This window comes from Zosterops lateralis, assembly GCF_965231275.1.
Source record: "Zosterops lateralis genome assembly, chromosome: 9".
Lineage (NCBI taxonomy): Eukaryota > Metazoa > Chordata > Aves > Passeriformes > Zosteropidae > Zosterops > Zosterops lateralis.
The window spans coordinates 1,289,009-1,314,409 of NC_139769.1; the positions used below are offsets into that span (position 1 = coordinate 1,289,009).

General features: G+C 48.3%; 2 protein-coding genes across 3 annotated transcripts in view; one reads left to right on the plus strand and one right to left on the minus strand.

Moving 5' to 3' along the window:
* Nucleotides 1-6,070: 6,070 nt before the first annotated feature.
* On the plus strand, nt 6,071-17,359 carry SLC35D1 (solute carrier family 35 member D1; the record flags this gene model as incomplete). The annotated part of the gene is made up of 12 exons (XM_083867347.1): nt 6,071-6,291; nt 7,497-7,530; nt 7,741-7,827; nt 8,298-8,365; nt 9,008-9,079; nt 9,783-9,851; nt 10,148-10,250; nt 10,851-10,943; nt 13,324-13,391; nt 14,091-14,169; nt 14,782-14,864; nt 15,370-17,359. 12 exons carry the CDS (start codon nt 6,071-6,073, stop codon nt 15,476-15,478), a joined length of 1,086 nt encoding a protein of 361 aa, XP_083723473.1. The 3' UTR covers nt 15,479-17,359.
* Nucleotides 17,360-17,647: 288 nt separating this feature from the next.
* MIER1 (MIER1 transcriptional regulator) overlaps nt 17,648-25,401 on the minus strand; it is a 35,780-nt gene continuing 28,026 nt past the window's right edge. For both annotated transcript variants that reach the window (XM_083867345.1, XM_083867344.1), the window contains exons 10-14: nt 25,260-25,354; nt 24,238-24,365; nt 21,596-21,732; nt 20,458-20,712; nt 17,648-18,638 (exon numbers count right to left, since the gene is read on the minus strand). In XM_083867345.1, the coding sequence (XP_083723471.1) occupies nt 18,565-18,638; nt 20,458-20,712; nt 21,596-21,732; nt 24,238-24,365; nt 25,260-25,354 (689 nt within the window). In that variant the 3' untranslated portion in view covers nt 17,648-18,564. The remainder of the gene's footprint in view (nt 18,639-20,457; nt 20,713-21,595; nt 21,733-24,237; nt 24,366-25,259; nt 25,355-25,401) is intronic.

Below are 25,401 nucleotides of genomic sequence, written 5' to 3' on the forward strand. Positions count from 1 at the left end.
TGGGGACCTCTGTGAGCCAGGGCAGAGTGGGGCTGACCCAGAGTTTCCCTCCCAGGCTGAGTCAGTCCATGGGGAATCCCAACATCCCTGGGAGCAGCAGCCTCGGGGGAAGGGGCAGCTTAAAGGATTTGGAGCCACCCGGGCAGGGCTGAGCGGGTGGTTCCTCGCTGGGTGTGAGAGCTGAGGACACTCCTGGCTGCTCTCAGGGCCAGAACTTTTTCCTGCCCATCCCAGAGGAAAGGGATGGAAAATCCTGAAGGAATGGGGTTGTTTGGACCACCGCGCTCGTGGTGCTCCTCAGCTCATCCCAGGATGTCACAGGCAGAGAATTCCCAGCTCTGAGTGATCCAAACCTCCAGGGATGCCCCAGGGATGCTCCAGGGATGCTCCAGGGATGCCCCAGGGATGCCTCAGGGATGCCCCAGGGATGGCCAAGGGATGTTCCAGGGATGCTCCAGGGATGCTCCAGGGATGCCCCAGGGATGGCCAAGGGATGTTCCAGGGATGCTCCAGGGATGCTCCAGGGATGCCCCAGGGATGCCTCAGGGATGCCCCAGGGATGCTCCAGGGATGCCCCAGGGATGCCCCAGGGATGTCTCAGGGATGCTCCAGGGATGATCCAGGGATGCCCCAGGGATGCTCCAGGGATGCTCCAGGGATGCCCCAGGGATGGCCAAGGGATGTTCCAGGGATGCTCAGGGATGCCCCAGGGATGGCCCAGGGATGTTCCAAGGATGCTCCAGGGATGCTCAGGGATGCCTCAGGGATGGTCCAGGGATGCCCCAAGGGATGGTGCAGGGATGGTCCAGGGATGGTCCAGGGATGCTCAGGGATGGTCCAGGGATGCCCCAGGGATGCCTCAGGGATGCTCAGGGATGGTCCAGGGATGGCCCAGAGACACTCCAGGGATGCTCCAGGGATGCTCCAGGGATGCTCCACCTCCCTGTGCCGCTCCCAAACCCTGACTCTGCAGAGCCCCTGGGCCTTCCTTTCCTTTCCCCGTGTCGGTTGAAGAGTTAAACCTCAAAAACAGTGTTAACCTCATTAAGACACTGCAACCACAGGAAACCCCGCAGTGCTCCCGCCTCTGCCGGGAGGAAATGGTGAGGAGAATTTACCCACCCCGGGGGGAAAAAGGCAAAAAGAGCTTCTCTCTGCCTGCTCTGGGATTTCACTGATCCATGGGGAATTTTTTTTTTTGTGGAAGTGAGAGCAGGAGCTGTGCTGGGTGGTGTGGGTTATATAATGTATATAATGTATATAATGTGTATAATGTATATAATGTATATAATGTATATAATGTGTATAATATATATAATGTGTATAATGTGCCTGGATGGTCGTAGGAACCTCTGAGTTTGTGGAGTTACACACACCCTGAGCAAGACTTGGAGGAGGTTTTTAGTGGGAATTTCAGCTTTGGGATGTTCTGGGAGTGGTTTAACACCAGGGACATGGAGCTGGGGCTGCACGGGCAGTGGACACATCTGGAGCCAGGGCAGCACATCTGGGCACATCTGGAGCCAGCTCATCTCATCTGGGCCCAGGCACATCTGGAGCCAGGGCAGCACATCTGGAGCCGGCACAGGGCTCTGGGGATGTGGAGCTTCCCCAGGACAGGTGTCAGAGCCCCTGGGAGCATTTCCCAGCCCCCAGATCTTCCGCCCCCGCCGAGTGATGTGTCCTTATCTCTCTTCCTGAGCGCTCAGAGCTGCAGCTCAGAGCTCTGTGGGCAGCAGGGGAGCAGAGTCAGGGCTCTCCCACAGCTCCTGCCTGCAGATTTCTCTTTCCCATGCTCAGGAACCTCAGTTTTGATGCTTTTCTCTGCCCCGACTTTCCAACCCCTTGTGGTTTGTTCAGTTATTTCTCAGAGCCCGATGGAAACAGGGCAGGGTTAGGTTGGATTTAAAGAGAAATTCCTCCCTGTGAGGGTGGGGAGGTGGAGAGAAGCTGTGGCTGCCCCTGGATCCCTGAAATGTCCAAGGCCAGCCAGGCTGGACAAGGCTTGGAGCAGCCTGGGAGGTGGAACAAGGTGAGGTTTGTGCTCCTTTCCAGCCCAAACCACCCCAGTCTTCTGAGCAGAGGTGGAAACCTTTCCAGGAAATTCCTTTCCAGCAGTTTGGTGGCCTGTAGAGAGTCCCCCCCGAGGCTGCCCTGGCCCTGCAGCTCCTCCCAGCACAGCCAGGACGGTGCCTGGAGCTCCAGCCCAGCACAGGGATGGGCTCAGCCCCTTCATTCCCAGATTTTGGGGCTCCCTGGGGCTGTGCTGTGCTGTTCCCATTGCCCCTGCACTGCTGATGGCATCACCCCAGCACTGCCCTGCCCCGATCTGCCTGGCCCCACTGTCACTGTCATTATCACTGCCACTGTCACTGCCACTGTCACCCCCGTTGTGTCCCTGCCCTGCCAGTGCCAGCTCTGGAGCCCCTTTTCCCCTCCCTGGGAGGTGCCCCAGAGCCCTCAGAGCTTTGGCACAGAGCTGCCTGAAGATAAAAGAGGATTTATTTAACATTTATTATCTTTGGTGCCCTGCCTGAGCCTGAGAGCAGCAGGACGGAAAGGTCAGGACAGCCCTGACTCTGCTGCCAACACTGAGCTCTGGTGACACCCCCAGAGCTGTGCCTGGCCTGGGGGACACTGGTGGTACTGGTGACACAGACACGGCACAGCCTCATCCCCTTCTCACCCTGTTTATATAATTCATTTAATATATAGTATAGTATAGTATAGTATAGTATAGTATAGTACAGCATAGTATAGTATAGTACAGTATAGTATAGTATATACTAATATACTATGCTGGCACCACCTCGAGGTGACACCCAGAGATATTTGATATATCAGATATTTGATCTGAAAACTGCCACAGTGGCTGGTGGTGGTGGGAGGGTGAGGACTCTGTCCCCATGGGAACTTCCCTGTCCCCTCCATGAGGGTCCCCTGGGGACAGGGACATGCCAGAGTCTGAAGAGGTGTCTTGTCTCTGCCTGGGCCAGCCCTGACACCTCGACAGGGAAGGGTTTGGTAGCAGGATGAACCTCACCCATCCCTGTGAGTTCTTGTCTTGCTTGAGGGAGTGAAGCAACAACAGCAGGAGAAAAGAGGAGGCTGTTCTGGGTTAACTCTGGCTTTATTCATCAGGGGATCTGCCCCAGCAGAAGCAGTGGGGGGAAAAGAGAGGGAAAAAAAAGCAGGAAACCCCCAATGCAACACCTTTTATTGGGGGGAGAACTCAGGGATGGTTTAACTGGGGACAAATCAGGTAAATCCAGGTAAATGACACACAGTGTAACAAATCAATAACTCGGGTGGGGAGACAGCTGAAGTCTTGTCCCATCACTTGGGGTCCTCACTGGAACTTTCCAGACTTTTGGGAGAGACTCCAAAGTGCCAGACAAGGCCCTGGGGCTGGAAAACTTCTGACTGACACAAAACTGGGGTTGGGGTAAAACTAATAAGGGTGGAACATGGAACAAACCATTGCAACTTATAAAAAATAACATAAACCAAGTAACAAATCCATACATAAAACTGCTAAAACCAAACCCACACCGCTACAAGAGTCAGTGCTGTTTGTGTCAGTCCCCTGGCACCGAGCTCCAGGCAGGGTAAGGTTCCTCTCTGTGCCCCTGGAGGAGGAAACATTCCCAAGTCCAAGCTCCTCTGTGGGTCCAGGAAAGCCAAAGCTCAGTGCAGGAACAAGGAAGGTGATGCCAATGTCACACAGGGAGTTTGACTGTGATTTTTGGCTCGGGGTAAAAGGACACCCGAGATAGGAGAAAGTTACTCCCGGACTTGTAAAAGTCAGTTTGTCCTTCCTGTGAGCCGTGCCAGGGAACAGCCCCTGAGCAGGGCAGCAGCAAAGTGTGAAAAGCAAAGTTTGGGCAGAGTTTGCGCTCCCTGTAAAGGGAGAGTGCTGGGGGAGCTGAGCGTGCCGGGGCAAGAGGCACCTCCAGCCATGGCCCAGTTCTCTCAGCAGGGAAGGCAGGCCCTGCCTGTGCCCAGGCAGGTCATGGCAGTGAGAAAAATGGGAATAAAGCTCCCCAAAAGAGGCTGGAAACAGGCACAGCCATGGGTAAGGAATGTCCTGCTGTTCTCTGCCCTCCTCTCTTTGAGAGTGACCCCAAATCAACCCTGGAGGGGTTTAAAAGCCCAGTGGATGGACATGGGATAAGTGTGGCCTTGGCAGTGGTTGGGCTGGATGGTCTTTGAGACCTTTTCCAACCTAAATAACCCAAAGTTTTAGGGAATTGCTGCTATTTCCAAGCTGAGGCTGATCCCTCACTCCTTATTCTCACCCTCCATTCCCCCCAAACCACCTCAGGAGCTTCCCTTGGCTGCAGCTTTGTCCCTCCAGCCCTTTGGGGGCTCCAGGACTGAGCTGTGACCGGGTGGGATTGGCTCCTCTGGCTGGGATGAGGCTGGTGGGAGCAGATTCCCCCCTGGGGACACACAAAGGTGTCCCTGTCACTCCTTGTCCCCCAGCTCAATCTGTTCCCTCGTAGGGTGGAGGCGTTTTCTGTGCTCTGAGCCGCCTTGTTTTGGGATTTTTCCACTTGGCAGAGCATAGCCCGGAGGGGAAGATTTAATCTCTGAAAGGGAAGGGTTGGTGCCAAAATCCTGCGTGCGGGGTCAGCCCAGGGCAGCACCCAGCCTGGCCTCTGGGGCCACCGTGCTGGGACAGGGGGGCCAGGACAGCTCTGAGCCCCCAGTTCTGCTGTGGGGAGGGGCTGAGGGACCGCTGTCCCCCTGCCCACACAGGGGACATGAGTTGGGTGTCCCCTTGTCCCTGCAGTGCCGCCCATGCAGTGCTCCGTGCCCCCATGTGTGATGTCCCCTTCTCCTCATCCCTGTCCCCACACCAGCCCCGCTGTGATGGCCTCCCCTGGCAGTGCCCCCTGTCCCAGACCCTCAGCTGTTCACCTGCATCTGTGTCCCCCATGCCATCCCATCCCATCCCATCCCATCCCATCCCATCCCATCCCATCCCATCCCATCCCATCCCATCCCATCCCATCCCATCCCATCCCATCCCATCCCATCCCATCTCATCCCATCCCATCCCATCTCATCCCATCCCATCCCATCCCATCCCAACCCTCTATGGTCAATGTCCCCCCAATCCCAGCCCCCTGTGCCTTGTCCCTCTGCCAGTGTCCCCCATCCCAGACCCTTGTGGGATGTTCCCCCATCACTGTCCCCATCCCATTCCCCTGTGGGATGTCCCTCCATTACTGCCCCTGGGCCATGTCTCCATCCCAGCCTCCTTTTCAATGTCCCTCCATCACTGTTCCCTATCCAAACCCCCTGTGCGACGTCCCCTGTCCCAGCCCTTTTTTTGATGTCCCCCCACCATTGTCCCCTACCCCAACCCCCTATGGGATGTCCCCCATCACTGCCCCCCATCCCAGTTCCCATCTCAGCTCCCTGTGCAATGTCCCCAATCCCAATCCCCTTTTCGATGTCCCACCACCTCAGCCCCCATCCCAGGCCCTGTGCGATGTCCCCCCATCCCAGCCCCAATCCCATTCCCCTGTGTGATGTCCCCCCATCCCTGCCTCATCCCAGCCCCAAACCCACACCCTTGTGTGATGTCCCCCATCGCATTCCCTATGTGATGTCCCCCCATCCCATCCCCTGTGCAATGTCCCCCATCCCATCCCATCCCATCCCATCCCATCCCATCCCATCCCATCCCACACCCCTGTGTGATGTCCCCCATCCCATTCCTTTGTGTGATGTCCCTCCATCACTGTCCCCCATCCCATTCCCCTGTCCCCCCATCCCAGCCCCAATCCCATCCCATCCCACACCCCTGTGCCATGTCCCCTTATCACTGTCCCCATCCCATCCCCCTGTACCATGTCCCCCATCCCCTCCCCACGGCCCCTCCCCGCGGCCCCGCGCAGACGCCCCGCCCTGTCCCCGCCCAGCCTATCCCAGCCCAGCCCTGTCCCTGTCCCCGCCCCGCCCCGTTCCTGTCCCCGCCCACCCCAGCCCAGCCATGCCGGCCCCGCTGTCCCTGTCCCCGCCCCGCCCCGTTCCTGTCCCCGCCCACCCCAGCCCAGCCATGCCGGCCCCGCGCAGACGCCCCGCGGCCGCAGCCGCAGGCGGGGGGGGCCCCGAGGGGGCGGCTGAGGGGGGAGCCCCCGGCGGAGCCCCCGCGGGCGGCGATGCGGAGCGGGGCATGGCGGCCCCGCCGCTCTGCCTGCGCCTGCTGGCCGCCGCCGCCTACGGCCTCAGCTCCTTCCTCATCGTCGTGGTCAACAAGAGCGTCCTCACCACATACGGGTAGGGCCGGGCCGCCCCGGAGCCCCCTGGGCCCGGGATGGGGGCCCTGAGGGGAGCGGGAAAGGGAATCCAACCCCGCCGGGCCGGGAATCACTTCCGGGATGGGGCTGCCCGCCCTGGGATCGGGGTGGCCGCGCTGGGATTGGGGTACCCACCCTGGGATTGGGATAACCCCCCTGGAATCGGGATACCCCTCCTAGAGTCGGGATACCCCCCTGGAATCGGGGTAGCCACGCTGAGATCGGGATAACCCCCCTGGAATTGGGATACCTCCCCTAGAATCGGGATAAGCCCCCTGGAATCGGGGTATCCACGCTGGGATCGCGGTATCCACACTGGGATCGGGATAACCCCCCCTAGAATCGGGATAAGTCCTCTGGAATCGGGATAACCCTCCTAGAGTCGGGATACCCCCCCCCGGAATGGGGATATCCACGCTGGAATTGAGATAACCCCCCCGGAATCGGGATAAGTCCCCTGGAATCAGGGTATCCACACTGGGATCGAGATAATCCCCTCTTGGAGTCGGGATAACCCTCCTAGAGTCGGGATAGCCCCCTGGAATCGGGGTACCCACGCTGGGATCGGGATAACCCCCCCGGCATCGCGATACCCGCCCTGGAATTGGGATAACCCTCCTGGAATCGGGATAACCCCCCCCGGCATCGGGATACCCCCCCTGGAATTGGGATACCCACCCCTGGATCAGGATACCCCCCCCGGCACTGGGATACTCACCCTGGGATTGGGATACCCCCCCTAGAATCGAGATACTCCCCTGGAATTGGGATACCCACCTTAGGACCGGGAATTCCCCCCTGGGATCGTTAAACCCCCCCTGGGATGGGATACCCACCCTGGGATTGGGATAACCCCCCTAGAACTGGGTTAACCCCCCTGGAATGGGGGTACCCACCCTGCGATCAGGAATCTCCCCCTGGATCACCGTGGGGTCACCCTTAGGGTGAGGATTGGGACCCCTCCATTCACCTCCAGTCTTTGGGGTCGGGTACCCCGTGTCACCTCCCCTGCCCCATGTCCTTCCCAACCCCTGGCACCCCAAACCCCCTCCTTTCCCTCCCCGGCCCAGGGTGTCCCCCGGTGTCCCCCAGTGTCCCCTGGTGTCCCCTGTTGTCCCCAGGCCATGCGTTTGGGGACCCCCCTGGGTGTGGGTGCCCCCCCTGATTTGTGTTTTCCTCCTGCAGGTTCCCATCCTCGCTGTGTGTGGGGCTGGGCCAGGTGAGTGGGACCCCCTGTGTCCTCACACCCCCTGCTTTAGGGTGACCCTAATTTGGGGTGACCTTATTTTAGGGGGACCCTACTTTGGGGTGACCCTGTTTTGGGGTGACCCTGGTTTGAGGTGACCCTGCTTTGGGGTGACCCCACTTTGGAGTGGCCCTATTTTGGGGTGACCCCACTTTGAGGTGACCCCTCCCCGCTCTGTTGCAGATGGTGGCCACCGTGGCCGTGCTCTGGGTGGGGAAGGCGCTGCGGGTGGTCAAGTTCCCTGACCTGGACAGACACGTCCCCCGGCGGGTGAGAGCCTTCCCTGGCACCCAAACCCCCTCCTTGGGCACCCAAACCTCCTCCCCAGCACCCAAATCCCTTTTCCAGACACCCAGCTCCCTTTTCTGGACACTCAAATCCCCTCCCCAGTACCCAAATCCTCTCCTCGGGCACCCAAACCCCCTTTCCCACCTCCCAAATCTCCTTTCCCAGCACCCAGCTCCCTTTTCCAGGCACCCAAATCCCCTTTCCCACCCCCCAGCTCCCCTCCCTGGGCTCCTTTCCCCACCCCTGGGTGTCTCTATCCCATCCCGGGCTCTTTGGGATGTGTTTTCGCGGGATCCCTGGGCCATGGAGCAGCTCTGGGACATGTGAGTGTGTCAGTGTGGTGTGTGCAGGTTTCCATGGCGGGCTGGGAACAATTCCAGGCTATATTTATCCCCCGAGGGTGCTCTGGGGTCGCTCACAACAGCTTTTTTTATCCCTCTCTTTCCTCGCAGACATTTCCTCTACCTCTCCTGTATTTCGGGAACCAGATCACAGGACTGTTCAGCACAAAGAAACTGAAGTAGGGATGGGTTTTCCTGCTCTGGGGAGGGTTGGATCAGGTCCCTTGGGGTTGTTCCAGGGTTGCTGGGAGCTCTGGGGGCTGTGGTTGATCCTGGGCACTTCCCTTCCTTCCCTGCCCACGGTGCCTTTTGAATCTACTGGGTTAGACTTGCAGTCCTGACAGGGGAGGGATTTTTAAAGCTTTATTTTGGCCACGCTGGGATCCTGCACTCTGGGAAAGCCAAGAATTCCTCTGAACACTATTTCCTGTGCTATGAATTCACTTAAAAAAAAAAAAAAGTTTTCTGTAGAGAATCTATTTAGAAAAATGAGCATTTTAGTGGTGAAAAGCTGAATGTGGATGTGAGGAATGAGAGCAGAAAGGATTTGGGTGCTTCTTGTTATTTTTGTTCCCAAACTTTTCCCAGGGGGCAGGGGAGGGGACACAGGGCTGGGCCCTCATTTATGGGGTGACAGTCTGGGGGTGTCCCTGGGGTCCCCAAGCCGGGCTGGGTCAGGTCTGAGTGGCTGTGGGAGTAATTCCATGTCCATAAGGAGTAATTCCATGTCCATAAGGAGTAATTCCATGCTGGTTTTTGTACTGGGACGTGGGGAAAGGAGAGGCCACCCTCTGACCCCACTGCCTCTTCCTCTCCCGCAGCCTGCCCATGTTCACGGTCCTGAGGAGGTTTTCCATCCCGTTTACCATGTTTGCCGAGGGATTCTTGCTCAAGTGAGTGTTCCCAGCCCCTGGTGACAGTGCCAGCTCCGTGTCCTGGGGGGGGACAGGGGCGGGAGGGGACAGGGGCGGGAGGGGACAGGGGCAGGAGGGGACAGGGATGGGAGGGACAGGGGTGGGTGCAGGAGCTGCTGGCCTCGATCCCATCCCCGGTGTTTGGAGCTGGCACAGGGGATGTGCTGCTCTGCCTCCACTTGCAGCAGTCTGGGAGGTGCAGGGAGCTGTGCCAACCTCCCCAATTCCTGTAGGAGACCCCAAAGCCCTCCCAGAGTGCCCCCAGCCCTTTGGGAGGTGCAGGGAGCTCCCCAATTCCTGTAGGGGACCCCAGAGTGCCCCCAGCCCCTTGGGAGGTGCAGGGAGCTCCCCAATTCCTGTAGGGGACCCCAGAGTGCCCCCAGCCCCTTTCCCAGGGCTGAGAGCTGCTCAGTGCTTGGCTCAGCCCTTCCCTGCCCCAGGCAGAGCTCCCAACTCCTCCTGGCTGAGTTCTTTATCGCCTAAAAAAAATCCCAGAGATAATTGGCTAAAAGTGTCTTTACTCGCAGCAGCTCCTGCACAGGTCGGTTTGTTTGGGGTTTGGATTTTTAGGGATTTTTTAAGGATTTTTTTTCCCCTTTCTCCCTGCTCTGCTCCAAAACCCTCAGATTATTCCCAAGGGCTGAGCAGTGGCTGATGTCCTCCTCCTGCCTCTCTTTTGCAGGAAGAAGTTTTCCTGGGGCATTCAGATGACAGTATTTGCAATGATCTTTGGTGCATTTGTGGCTGCCAGGTGAGCTGTCCCCATTCCCATTATCTCCAGAGGGTCCATCCTAATGGGAATCCAATTCCACGCTGTGTCCCAAGAATAGAGGGATTAAACTGATTTTTTTTTTCTCCCCCTTTCCTCAGACATGCTCTCTAGTAGGAAAGAATTCTTTCCTGACCCAAATCCCAGCTGGATGATTAACTTTTCCTGACAACTTGCTGGCTGCACAGAAGGTGGAAGGGCTCTTCCCTGCAGAGCCCAGGTTTTTGGTTTTTTTTATATTATTTCTTTTTTAACTCCTGCTTTTTCCCTTTTCCCAGTGCTGACTTGGCATTCGACCTGGAGGGATATATTTTTATCCTCATCAACGATGCCTTAACAGCTGCAAACGGTGCCTACGTGAAACAGAAGCTGGATTCAAAGGTGGGATGGGCTTTGGATTCCTTTGGGATTGTTGGGATTTGATGGCCAAAAACTGGCCAGGGATGGAGGGATGGAGGGACAGGACATAGGGGATGGATCCCACTGCCACAGAGCAGGGATGGGTGGGATTTTGGGATGGAATTGGGTGGGTGGGCAAGGATGGGATGCCCCTGGATCCCTGCAGTGTCCAAGGATGGGATTTGGAGCAGCCTGGGATGGTGGAATTGTCCCTGCCCGTGGGGCTGGATGAGCTTTAAGGTCTCTCCCAACCCAACCCAATGTGGAATTCCCCAATATCCAAACTGCCACCCTCCAGCCCTGTGTGTTTGAAGGATCAGCTCCAGTCCCAGCAGTGATGTCAGTGTGAATTCCTGTTCCCAGATGGGGTTTGGAGCAGCCTGGGATGGTGGAATTGTCCCTGGGGCTGGATGAGCTTTAAGGTCCCTCCCAAACCAACCCAGTGTGGAATTCCACAATATCCAAACTGCCACCCTCCAGCCCTGTGTGTTTGAAGGATCAGCTCCATTCCCATTCCCAGCAGTGATGTGAGTGTCAGTCCCTGTTCCCACTGACCCCTTTGGGGTGTTTTCCCTTTTCCAGGAGCTGGGGAAGTACGGGCTGCTCTACTACAATGCACTGTTCATGATCCTGCCCACCCTGGGCATTGCCTACATCACTGGAGATGCACAGAAGGTAACATTTCCACATTTCCACATTTCCAGCCCAAAGCCATGGGGTTTGTGTCACAATATCCCATGAGGAGCATTGGGGGGCTGAGGAGGAGCCCCAAAAGCTCCTCAGCCAGAGAGGAACTGCAGCTTTTCCGTTGGACACAAAGCCACAGAGTTGCTCCATTCAGGGGTTTCTGTAATGCCTGAAGGACGGGGAAGGGGAGAGGGAGGAGAAAACCCAAATATTATTGAAAGCAAACTGAGTAGGTTTAGAATCAATGAGTTCTTTCAGACTTTTTTCTGTCCTTCCCCTCTGGTTTTGGGGCTGTTTTGTTCAGTTGCTGTGTGGGTTCATTTTGCTTGTGGTGCCCCATCAGGGCTGTGGTCCTGGAGATGTGAAGAAATATATATATATATATATATATATAATTATTGTTATGAAAGAATGTAGTACTAATAATAATAATATTAATAATAATTTACCTGTGGTCCTCTCTACATTAAATTATTCTTTATTATTCTTTATTATTACTATTATGATTATTTACCTGTGGTCCTGTATACCTGAAATGATTTATTATTGCTATTACTACTACTATTAGTAAAAATATTATTAATAATATAATAGTATTACAATACAATATGTTATATTGATAGTAATAAATCATAATAAGTAGGTGATTATCATAATTAATATTATATTAATTGTTTGTTATATACATATATATTATTATATGTTTTAATGTATATAACATTATATATAAATTTCATAAATACAATATATATATTTTTATATATATAAATATTATAAATATTATAAATATTATAAAAATGAATACAATATATATTTATATAACTATATAAAATATTATATATATAATTTTATATACCTATATAAAGACATATATAGTTTATATATTTATATAATTAATCTTTTAATATATTGTATTTTTATATAGATTAGATAAATTATATAAATTTATATATTATATATACGCTATATATACTATATATTTTGTATTTATATATTATTATTAATAATAATAATAGTAGTTGTTGTTTTTTCACTCACTAATGTGCAGCAACAAACTCCTTTTCCCTGCCTGTTTTGGGCAGGGAATTCAGGTCAATTCCCTCCTCCAGGGGCTGGAGGTGTCCCCCACCCTTGGGTGGCCCCTCCTGTCCCTGACTGGGTGACTTTGTCCTCATTAGGAGCTCCAGGCCTGATAATGAGCTGGGATTAGCAGGAGGTGAAGGTGGCTCAGCCCCACCCTCCAGAGCAGCTCAAAGGGCTGGATTTGGGATAAAAGTCCTCATTGAGGAGCAGGAGCTGAGCCTGGGCAGGGAAAAGCTGCTGTGAGCAGCCTCTGTTCAGCCCAGAGACACAGAAATGGCTTTTTTTTTATTTTATTGGCTTTTGCCCTGAATAAACTCCTCTCTGCACAAAGATGTGCTCTGTGCTGGGGCTGCTGCCAGGAAACTCCTCCTTGCCAGCTCCAGGAAAAACCCCTTGGGAAGGGCCTGGGAGCCTTTTCCTGGATCTGGGAATTCTTGTGGTTCCTTGGGAAGGGTCCCAGGTAACAGATCCTGCTTTGTGCTGCTGCTGCTGCTGAGCAAAGCCCTGCCTGGCATTCCTGGGGGAAAAGGGGGATGTTTGAGCTGCAGGAAGGTCCCTCCAAGGCTGGAATTTGTGGGAAGGGATGAGAGGAGCAGCTCCTGCCTCTGGAGGATTCCGCTCTGGAGAATCCCACACTTCTCTGAGCAGCTTTTGCACCTCTCCAGGTGTTTGCAGAGATCCAAAGGGACATTCCTGGGTGTCCCTGGGCACCTCCTGGGTGAGATCTTTGCTCCCAGTTCTCCTCAGGGAGCTGCTCCAGACCCTGCAGGATCTTGGCTGTGAGATCCAGCAATGCAGATGTTCCCAAAACCCTAAAAATCCCAGGAAAAAAAAAAAAAAAACCCAAAAAACTTTCCCTGCAATCCAGGCTCTGCCTCGAGCCACTCCACATCAGCAGCAGCTCCAAAGGTCAGAGCTCCCCTGGGATGTGCTGCCTGAGTGTTGTGGTTTGCAGGGAGTGAATTCCAAAATGATCCAATCCTGGCTGGGATCCAGCTGGGAGATTCCTCTCCTGATTCCTCTGCCTTGGGAGACTCATTCCCTGCTTTTTCCAGGAGGGATGAGCTGAGTTCTGAGGCTGGAGGGGGATCCCCAGCCTTGGGATGTCATTCCAGGCTTGGAATTGGGTTTTGTTTTTTTTTTTTTTTTTTTTTTTTTTTTTTTTTTTGTTTTTTTTTTTTTTTTTTTTTTTTTTTCCTGCTGCGAGGTGAAAGCCAATGCTGGGGTTTTTTTTCTGGGAATTTTTGTGCTTCCCAAGGCTCTAAAAAGGTGCTGTTCCCTGCAGGCAATGGAATACCAGGGCTGGGCAGACACTTTCTTCCTCGTGCAGTTCACACTGTCCTGTGTGATGGGGTAAGGACTGGGATGCTGGGCTGGGAACCTTCATTCCAGAAATAGGGAATTGTGGTGCCCTGATATTAAAAATATCACCATAAATTCTCACTCCTGTGATTTCTGAGAGTTGTGGTGGGATGCTGGGCTGGGAGCAGGGAAAACATCATCTCTGTTCCAGAAAAAAAGGAATTGTGGTGCTCTGGTATTAAAAAAATCACATTAAATCCTCAGTCCTGTGATTCCTGGGCTGGGAGCAGGGAAAGCATCATCTCCATTCCAGAAAAAGGGAATTGTGGTGCCCTGGTATTAAAAATATCACCATAAATTCTCACTCCTGTGATTTCTGAGAGTTGTGGTGGGATGCTGGGCTGGGAACAGGGAAAGCATCATCTCCATTCCAGAAAAAGGGAATTTTGATGTCCTGGTATTAAAAAAAATCACCCTAAATTCTCACTCCTGTGATTCCTGAGAGTTGTGGTGGGTAGGAATTATCTCCCACCCTCCTCCAGTGCAGGTTTAAGCTAAAAAAAAAATGGGATAAAAACTGCTGGAGAAAGGCAGGGAATAATGGATGCTGGAATCCTGGAATGGGCTGGGAGGGACCTTTGGCTCCCCTCATTGATTCATTCCCTGAATTAACTCAGGGACACTTCCCATGGGATGAGGAGATTCCCAGGGTGTTTGTTCTCCCTGATGTTTGGTGGCTCTTCCCCACAGGTTTATTTTGATGTATTCCACGGTCCTTTGCACTCAGTACAACTCTGCTCTAACAACTACAATAGTTGGCTGCATTAAGGTGAGATCCCTGATCCCAAAAAAATCCTCATTATCCCTTGGGAAATCCCATTGACCCCTCATTACATCTCCCATGTTCCACCCCCAGCATTCCCTTTTTCCATAATTTCCTTTTTCCATAATTTATTTCTCTTTTCCACAAGTTTCTCTTTTCCATAAATTCCCTTTTCCACAATTTTTCTTTTTCCATAATTTCCCTTTTCCATGAATCCCCTTTTCCACAAATTTCCCTTGTCCATAAATTTCCCTTTTCCATAAATTTCCCTTGTCCACAAATTTTCATTTTCCATAAATTTCCCTTTTTCCATAAATTTCCCTTTTTCCATAATTTCCCTTTTTCCATAATTTCCCTTTTCCATATTTTCCCTTTTTCCATAAATTCCCTTTTCCATAAATTCCCTTTTCCATAAATTTTCCTTTTCCATAATTTTCCATAAATTTCCCTTTTCTATAATTTCCACAAATCCCCTTTTCCATAATTTCCCTTTCCCTCAAATCCCCTTTTCCACAAATTCCTTTTTTCCACAAATTCCCCTTTCCCACAGATTTTCCTTTTCCATAAATTCCTGTGTCTCAGGCTGTTTGTTCCTCCCATCTCGTTCTTCCTTTGCAGAATATTTTAATAACCTATATTGGGATGTTTTTTGGAGGAGATTATATTTTTACATGGATGAACTTCATTGGTCTAAATATCAGGTAAGAGCAGTGATTTATTTATGATTTGTAAATGAAAATTGGGGTGAAACTGAAATGATTTGACTGATTTAATGGATTTTTTTTTCCAAAAAAAAAAAAAAATCCCCCCATGGAATTGGGTTTTTTATGTTTGGTCTGTGGGATGTTCCCAAACTTGTTTGTTTTAAAGCCAGGAGAATCCATAGGAGAATTTTGTAGGGAAATTAAATTTTCCCTGAATTGCCAAGCTGAGTCATGGAATTAAGGCAGCAAAAGAAGATTTTTTTTAATTTTATTTTTTCACCTGGTATTTGTTATTATTCAGCTTTTGGAAAAGTCTCTTTTCTGGGCTGTGTTGTGGGAGTCTCTCCTGTCCTTGGGGGTGGAATGGATCCAGCACTAGGCAGGAATTTAAAAAACCACCTGGATTTAGGAGGAAAACTGGGAATTCTCATGGAAATTGATGCTTCCAGCAGTGGCTGTGGCTTCTCCTGGAGCTGAGCTCATTCCCTGACTCTCTTTGCAGTATTGCTGGAAGTCTGGTGTATTCCTACATCACCTTCAACGAGGAGCAGATGAACAAGGAGTCAGATGCTGGCAGCAAGATGGATATTAAAGGGAAGAGCTCGGTGTGAGCAGGGAAGAGGCTTTAATTTGATTTTTTTTTTTTTGGGAAGCCACCTCCTCCTGCTGGCTTGATCGCGGGCAGGACGTGGGGAGGGACCCCGGGACACGGGGGATGCCTTTGATTTGCACAGCTGAGATTTGCTGCCTTCACAAATCCTTGGGAAGACCCATCCCAGCCTGCACAGGGGGAAGGGGAGAAAAGGATGAGCCTAATTGAGAGTGATCGGGAGGAATTAACGGGTTTCTAATCAAAGCTGGGGGTCGGCGGTGGAGATGGGCACGGACAGAGGGCAGGGAGAGCTGGGAGTTCTGCTGGCAGGGATGAGCCAGGGGTTGTTCCTGGCTGGATCTGCTCCCTGAATCCAGGGATTTGCTGGCTGGGAGGCTGGGCTGGCTCTGAGCCCTCTGGAAGGACGGGAATGCCCAAAGACCCAGCACTGTCCAGCTCCGAGGATTCCAATTCCCTGGAAAAAGCTTCTCCTGGGCTGAGCCAAAAACCTCCTGGATGAATCTTCAGAGCTCTCTGGACTGAATTTTTTTTTTTTTCAGCTGTTTTCCTGTTTTATTTTCTGTTTGTTTGGTCCATTAACCCACTTCTCAAGCTGGGTTTGCCCTCCTTGTGTTCGCCTCTGGCTTTCCGAGGCTCCAAAGGGTTTTCCAGCCTTGGATTTGGGAAAGCTGCTGGGAGAAGCTGCTGGGAGCACAGGAGAGCCAAGCACATCCAGGGAATCTGCAAAAGCTGCAGCTCCCACCCCTGGAAGAGGCACAAGGACTTAAATCTCCTTTTTTTTTTGGCAAGTTCAGGATGCCCCGTAACTCTTGTTTTCCGTGGAATGAATCAGCCTGGCTTTGTGACCCACTAAAAGAATGGAATTGGAATACACTGGGCAGTGTTCAGTGAGTTTTAAAGGTTGTCTGACCCAGCACTTGGTGGGTTTTTTTGGTTTAAAAAAAATTGTTTTTAAGCTTGGTTAAAAAAAAAAAACAAAAAAAAACCACCAACTTTTTAGTAAAATAAGGTATTTAGAGATTTTTGTACCTTAACAGCTTCTCCAGACACTGACAGTGGGGTTTTTTAGGAGATATTTGCTTAAACTGGAAGTGCTGTTGGGCAAAGCTGCATTTGGTGGAGTTTTTTTTGGAAGGTTTTGGATGGGAAGGAGATTTTCTGTGAGGGTGCAGCTCCAGCCTGGCGTGCTGGGGAAAGTGTGGAGTGAGTGAGCTCCAACATCCCACTCCTGGAGCAATCCCAGAGCCACAATTCCTCCTTTTTTTTGTGGGATTTTGTGGCCCCTGCAGTGACAAGGGACAGTTGGGGTGTCCTGGAGCAGCTCCTCAGCACATTCCTCTTCTGAGCACAGTAAAAAAAAAATAATCCCTGATTATTTTGTCTCCTAAAATTCCAGCAAAAACCTCGGCTTTGTCCCAGGGGAGGGAGGGTGACAAACCCTTCCTGTTCCCTCCCAGCTGCTCCCAAATTCCCTTTTTATTTCCTCTGTGTGCTCCCACTCTGCTGTGCTGAGTTCACAGCCAGGGGGTTGATTATTCTGTCAGAAGTTGTTTTTTTTTATTATTATTAATAATTTTCTGTTTATCTTTGAATCTACTGGTTAGATTTGCAGTCTTAACAGGGAAGGATTTTTAAAGCTTCTTTTGGGATCCTGCACCCTGGGAAAGCCAAGAATTCCTCTAACAGTATTTTTTATGCTATTAATTGAGTTTTAAAAAAATTAAAGTGTTTTCTATAGAGAATCTATTTAGAAAATGAACATTTTAGTGATGAAAAGCTCGGATGTATGGCAGGCTGTGGATGTGAGGAATGAGAGCAGAAAGGATTTATGTGCCTCTGTTATTTTTGTATTTGCTTCCAATAAAACCAATGAACCAAAGCTGCTCCTGCCTCATCCTTCTCTTCCCAGGAATGCTGGGGGTGGATAAATCAGGGAATTTTGGGGGCTGTTCATACCCTCAGCAGGGTGAGGTTGGGAATTCTGAGTTTCCAGCTTTGAATATTCCTTGAGAAGGGAAAACAGGGATGTGGGAAACATTCTGGGGAATGAAGTTGATCCAGGAAAATGGGTTTTGTTTCAGTGCAGAGAACAGAATCTGCTCTCTGAGATGAAATATTCCACCCCTGTCTGGAGCAAAGACAAGTCAGGAATTTTAGATGCAGACAATAAGTTTAAAAATATTTTAATAAGCTTTTCCAGAATTGCAGACAGGGAAAGGGAGTAAGAGGAGGGAATTACTGACAGTGCAAAATACTGTGTGGAAAACAAAACAAAACAAAACAAAAATGTATCAAACTCATCTGTAGGGTTTGTGTGTTTGTGGGGATTTTAGAGCACATTGAACCCTTTGGGAAGCCCAAGGATTTCCTGTTGGGACTGAAGGCTTGGAGAAAGAAAGCAAAGTTAGCAGATTTCCAGGATTTTCAATAGCTTTTAGTAGTGCAATGACTTATCGAGTTATAGTGGCTGCAGTTTGAAACATGAACAAAGTATTGTATAAAACACCAGCAATAAACAAAAGGTAAATTAGAATTAAATATTCTTTAAAAGTCTAGCTGAGCATTACATAGTGGGTTATGGAATGTCAGGTCTCTTCTAAGTATCACCAAAATAAAAAGAAATAAAATAAGAAATAAAATAAGGAAAGATAAAAAAAAAACAACAAAGCAACATTCCTGAAAATATACACAGTGCTGGATTTCACACACGAGCCTGAGACAATTCCTTTGGAAACTTTCCTATGGATTTTTTTTGGGGGGAAGAATTTCCAACTTGCAAACAAAAGAGCATCAAAAGTGGAATTGAGAACAGGATTCTGCTTGTGTGGAACCGTCTCTGAGCCAAGGGGAAACGTTGAGGTCGTGCTCATAACCGGAGGGGGAGAGTTAACAGCAACCTCTGCCTCAGGCATTAATCACTGCATTCCTTAATTAACACAGGCTTTAATTAATGAACCTCACCCAGAGCCTCTCTCCAGGAGCAGGGCTGAGCAGCTCCATCCTCATCCCGGCCTTTGGTTCATTCCTGATCACAAAGTCCAAGGAAAGTTCAGTGGAGAAGAAACCAGAGATCAGCCCAAGGCCTCAGCACTGGGCTTTGGCTTCAAACATCCTTTGCAAACCATTCAGTTCAACTTGGAACCATAAAGAGCATAAACCTGGAGAGAAAATAAGCAGTTAAGGATGAAGAGCACACCTGTGAGGAGGAGGAGGAGGACACAGGGTTATCAATGATACAAATGAACAATTACCCCGAATTTTAACAGAGCAGAAGTGGAGCTGGGCTGGAAAAAAAAACAGACAAAAAACAACCAAACAAAACCAAAATTAATTTGGATTTCAAGTGTTCCTGATTGCTGGATGTAAATCCTACATCCACCACTTGCCAGTGGTGCTGCTGGATGGGGAATTTTTGGTTTTCACATTGAAATCAGTTGTCCACAGCTCAATCTGAAATTCCTGCTCTCCCTTCTCCAGGTGAGCAGCAACACACAATCCCAGGATTTTCTAGGTTGGAAAAGACCTTTGAGATCAATCAGGTCCAACCTCTGCCCATCTTTGTGCTCCTCAGGAATTCCAGCACCAGTTTTTTAAACCGGTGGGGTTGTTTTTTATTAGGAAATTTGCATTTCCAAGCAGCGCAGCCCTTGCTGTGCCCCCTGAGAGGTGACAGGGCACAGGCTGAAAACAAACCGCGATGATGGAACAGCTGAACTTGAGGAAGAAGGTTCAGCAAATTCCACAATTTTGGCTGCTGTGAAATTTCTCCCAGTTCCAAATAAAGGGAGGAAGAGAGCAAGGAAATGTGTGCAATGCAAGCAGCATGCTTAAAACAAAAAATGGAAACGTTATTTCCCATAAAACAAGAAAAAAAAAACCACACAAACACATCTCCAAAATCAAATGCCTCCTAACCATTCTTATGTTAATTATTTACTAGTTTCTGGGAAGAAAAAAATTAACAAGTTGGTGATTAACTTTTTAAAGTCCATTGGTTTGGTTTGGGTTTGTTTTGGTATATATATATATTTTTTTTTTTTTTGTTGGGTTTTTTTTTTTAGAAAAGACTTCAGCAAAATAAAAGGAAGCTGACATTAAACTCAGGGTATCAACTCTCTCATAAAAGTTTACCAACTGTACAAGGTAAGAAAATTATACAAGCTTTTGTTTTAAGAAAGGACAGTTCAATCAAGACAATAAGTACTGTAAAAATCTTTCAAAGGCTACAAAGGAAATCTGGAAAAATACAGAATGTATTTCTTTAGCCCAGATAAAAAAGAATATGGAAAGACATCATTGATGTCAACAATTTTACATAAGACAAACCTGACCTGGTTTATTTATTTACCTTTTAAAACTTCTATATATAAAAATAGTTGTGCTCATAACTTTCAGGATTCATGAGGGTTCCTTAATGATGGGGAATGACATTTTCCTCTCTCCAGCAGGAGTGGAAGTCTCTGTGCCTGCTCTGTCTTGGCTTTTCCTGTTTTATTTTATTTTAACTTCCTGCAAAGCCCCAAAATGCTTTGTTCACTTGGACACTGATTAAATGCTGTTTTATACATTAAATGCTGTATTTAACACATTCTTTCATGTGTTAGGCTGGGAATATTTTTTTTTTTTTTGCAGCAACTCACTGCTTTGTTCCTTAAATATTTAAGAGCTTTTTATCCCAGAACTGCAGCTCTGAGAAATTCAGTATTCTGCTGAGAAATTCAGTATTCTGAAAAAAAACCCAAATATGGGATTTAGAAGGTCTCAGGAAACAAACAAACAAAACAAAACAAAAAAAAATCTCAGATTGTTTATGGAACTGGATTTTGGAAGGTAACCCATCAACCCTGAAAATTTTAGACACCCAAAATTTACTCCAAGGAATAAAATCAGCTCCCATCAGCACTCATCAGTCATCCAACGTTTCCAGCTCCTCCAGCTTCCCGTGGGAGTTGGTTTCCTGGAAAAATTCTGAAGCACCTGGACTCTCCTTCCCATTGCTGTTAATTCTTCTCCTTTTCAGAGGCCTCTCACTCTTTTCTTCCAGCTCAGGCTCGTTCCTTGCGGCTGAATGAGCAAGTTTGGGCTCACTGGGGATGTTTTCGGGCTCGTAACCGTTTGTATCCAGCTCTGGGTGAGGGGTTTTCTTCCCACTGCAGGGTCCATTGATGTGAATTCCCTCCACTTTTGGCTCCTCCTTCCCTGGAACCTCCCCTGGGCCGTTGGCAGAGACACCTGAGGTGGAGAAAAAACCTCGTCAGCAAAGCTCAGCAGCACCACAAAAACCTGGGCTGGGTCAGGAAAGCAGAATTTGGATTAAAAATTGATTTAAAAATCTGGTGTTTTCCTCCTTCTCTTTGCTTCTCCTTTGTGTGCAGACAAATGGTAACAGGGAGTTTATGGAAGTTGTTAAAAGGAGCAGGGAAATGTCCTGGAATGGCAGGAGCTGCAGGTGGGCTCTCCTCACCTGGGCACTTTGTGCAGCTTCCAGGTGATTTCCAGGCTCTGAGTGAGTCCCCAGCTCCTCCCTGAGCTCTGCTCTCCTCTCCTGGCTCCTCTCCCATTCCCAGCCCTCAGGAACAGCTCCCCAAAACCCAGTTCCCACCTCCAGAGCACTGGAATTACAGCTCTGCACTGGCACAGGGCACACAGGAACTCACAAATCTCAGTTAACAGGAAATTCCAGGGGGAATTTATCTTCCAAGACAAGGCTCCTGCCTAAATGCAAACATGGGATGGTTTTTAACAACCAGTTTTAACTTGAAATAGGCTGTTTGTCTCTGGGGGTGTTCACCTGGAGGAGGTTTTGGGAGAGATTAAAGTCATTTCCAGGAGAGCTGGAGAGGGACTGGAGACAAGGGATGGAGGGACAGGACACAGGGAATGATAAACCTGGCAAAACACCAGGGATGAATGGGATATTGGGAAAAAATCCATCACTGTGAGGGTGAGGAGGGGCTGGACAGGAATTCCCAGACAATCTGTGGCTGCTCCATCCCTGGCATTGCCTGAGGCTGGGCTGGAGCAGCCTGGCATGGTGAGAGGTGTCCCTGGATGAGCTCTCCCACCCCAAATCCATCTGGAATTGTGCTCCAGAGGCAGGAGAAGCCCCTCTCACCGTTCTGGTTGCTGCTGGTGGTGCAGTCATCCCTCTCAGACTGGCTGGTGCTGCTGTTGGAGGCCGTGGGAGGAGGGGACGGGGCCCGGCTGGAAGCGGCGCTCTCGCTCTCGTCCAGGAGCCGGTCCATGTAATCCCTGCAGGACACACACACACAGCTCAGCCAGGCTGGGATGGGCTGAAAATATCCCTGCACACCCTGCAGAGAGGGGTTTGTATCTGGGAAAAAATTCCTGTTCATAGAGGGCAGGGAGGGATGGGAGATTGGGAAGGAATTGTTTGCTGGGAGGGCAAAGAAGGGTTGATGTCATTGTAGAACACAAAAGAAAAACTTTAAATATTTCAGAAGGCAAAGAGCACAGAAAAAAGGATTTATTTTCCAATTCTGACTACCTTTTATAAGGTGTTCCCATACAGGTTGGTGAGTAGGAACAACACCTCTCTAATGCCACTGTTTAAACCAGAGAAACAGCAAAACTCCACCCGGAGAAAGATTGTCCTGAGAAAGGAGAGTTGTTGGCCAAGGTTGTTTTGAGAAGAAACTTTCTTGAAAAATTTTTCCTTGGGAAAAAGTCAACAGCTGCCAGCAGGATAAAATCCATCAGAGCCAGAAATATCAGGCCCAGAAGAGCTGGGGGTGCCCCTGGATCCCTGGAAGTGCCCAAGGATGGGGTTTGGAGCAGCCTGGGAAGGTGGAAGGTTGTTCCTGCTCACTGGGACTTCAAGTTTCTTCCCAACCCAAACCATTCCATGATTCCAAATCCTTTATTTTTGGTTTCCAAAAGTGATCCCTTCAGGCATTAAAGCCTTGGAATTTGCTGAGCTACCAATCCCAAAGCATTTTAGTAAATATAAATCATATTTGTGCACAAAAAACATCAAAGGGGTAAAGTTAAAACCAAGTGAAAAAGTGCAGAGTTTGAGATATTCCTATTTCCCATCTCTGCCATTTATTGCAGGGCTCCAGTTTAGGGCAGGAATGGAAAAAAAGGGATAAAATCCTTGGAGTTTATGGGAAGGTTGGATTAATTCCAGAAACAGCTTCTCCTGACACGTCACTGTGTTGGAATTACAGGCTGGATTCACTGAATTTATCTGCAAAATCAGTCAAGAACAGACAAGCCCAGCCCTTCATGACACAGCAGGGAGAGAGGATTGGGTGACCGACCACCAAAAATGTCTGAACTGGGGGAAAATGGAAAATTGGGGGAAATGGAAAATAGGGGGGGAAATAGGGGGAAAATGGAAAATAGGGGGAAAAGGAAAATAGGGAGAAAATGGGGGAAAATGGAAAATAGGGGGGAAATGGAAATTGGGGAGAAATGGAAAAGGGGGGGAAATGGAAAATAGGGGGGAATAGAGGGAAAATAAAAAAGGGGGGGGAATGGAAAATAGAGGAAAATGGAAAATAGGGGGGAAATGGGGGGAAATAGGGGGAAATGGGGGGAAATAGGGGGAAATGGAAAATAGGGGAAAATGGAAAATAGGGGAAAGATGGAAATTGGGGGAGAAATGGAAAATAGGGGGAAAATCGAAAATGGGGGGAATAGAGGGAAAAGAAAAAAGAGGGGAGAAATGGAAAATAGAGGGGAAAATGGAAAATAGGGAATAAATGGAAAAATAGAGGGAAATGGAAAATAGGGGAGAAATGGAAAATTGGGGCAAAATGGAAGATAGGAGGAAAAGGGAAAATAGGGGGGGAAAAGGGGGGGAAAATGGAAAATAGGAGGAAAAAATGGAAAATAGTGGGAAAATGGTGGGAAATTAAAAATACAGGAAAAGATGGAAAACAGGGAAAATGGAAAATAGAAGGAAAAAAATGGAAAATAGGGGGAAAATAACCCACCAAGAGATGGAAGGAGAGGAGGAGCCAGACAGGTAAGAAACTCTCTGTAACATCCACAAAGTCCCTGATGGCAACTCTGGGTGTCCCAGAGGCCTGAAATGTTTGGAGAAACAATAATATTCCAAAGAAGGCTCAAGAGAGAGGAGCCAGGAAGAAATGAGGAATGAAAATAAGAATAAAAAAGCTTGGCAAGAGGCAGTGGAAAGAGTTGGGCCGAGGCAAATCAGAGCTTTGGAATGAGCTCTGCTCACACATTCCCCTCTTTGCTCAGCAATGGGAAAAGGAGATTTGGAGACCCCAAAAAATCCACCTGGGTTTGGTGGGATGATGGATAAATAATGCACCATAAAATCCACCTGAAAATTTGTGGATTCACTTTTTTTTTTTTTTTTTTTTTTTTTTTTAGGAAATATATTTAATTCCAATGAGCAGTTGAAATAAAAACGTATTAACATTTGAAAAGAAAAACCAACCAAATTCTAACAAAATTCAAATTGCTTCTGAGTGCAAAGTGTTGGCTTTGCTCCAAATAAATGTATTTTATACATTATTTACACACATTAAAATGTATTTTACAGATTATTTACACACACTAATGACATTTTTATTTTTATTTTTATTTTTATTTTTATTTTTTTACTTACGACATTTTTACTTTGGTTGCTTTTTCCTGCTGCAAACCGAGCTCTGAATCCCTGATTTTTTTTTTTTTTCAGCTGAGGATATGCTAAAATAAATTAAATTAAATTAAATCCCCCCCCACAAAAAAAAAATGATGAAATCAGGCACATCTTACGTGACCCCAGGGTGCAGGTTGTATTTTTTCTTGCCGAAACGAGTTTGTTGAGCGAAGAAATCGTAACGTTCTGATTTTTTCCACATGTAATAAAAAGCCACACATTCCCCCACGGAGCGTGTCCTGACCTGGCAGCAGAAAAATGCAAAAAATTGGTTAATTTAAAAGGATTTTTGGACCAAAAAAATCCAGTATTTATAGCAAAAAAATACAGAAAAAAATTAGTTTGAAATTCTGAGTCAAAGCCGGTTGGATGAGTGGAAATTCTTGGCTTATTCTGAAATAAAATTTAATTTTTTATGGAGTTATTTTCTGGAGATGGGAATAAAAATGTTGGAGATTTTTAGGGAAAAAGCAGCTCCAGGAGGAAAATTCCAAGGGTGTCTCTTCAGCCTTCAGGGAAGCTCTTCCCAAAAAAATCAAAAGGATTTTTTGCAGGATTTCTGCACTTCCAGTTATAAATTCTGGGCTTTGAGAAACTCAGAAATCCAAATTAAATGCAAAACAAATAAAAATCACAGGATTTTTTGCAGGATTTCTGCACTTCCAGTTATAAATTCTTTGAGAAATCCAGAAATCCAAACTAAATACAAAACAAATAAAAATCAAAGGATTTTTTTGCAGGATTTCTGCACTTCCAGTTATAAATTCTTTGAGAAACCCAGAAATCCAAATTAAATACAAAACAAATAAAAATTCACAGGATTTTTTTGCAGGATTTCTGCACTTTCAGTTATAAATTCTGGGCTTTGAGAAACTCAAAATTCCAAATTAAATCCAAAGCAGATTTGGATGGAAATATTGGGAAAAAAAATTTAATTCCTGGATTTATCCCAAGGCCAGGTTGGAGCAAACTGGGATAGTGGAAATGAGATCTTTAAGATGTTTTCCAACCCAAAATATTCCAGGATTTTGTGATTTTACACCAAAAATTAAATTATTTTATCCATTTCTTTATGAAGGATAAAAATTTATTCCTGATTAGATGTAAAAAAAAAGGGAGAACTGCATTTAAAATTTACCTTATTTGCCTGAATCACATGGAAATCTTTGCCATAAACTTTCAGTCCTTGTTCAAAATTCCTGCATTCCTCTTCTGTCCAAACTGATAATTCTTCTATAGGAAAAGCAAAAAAAAAATAAACAGAAATAAAGAAAAAAAAT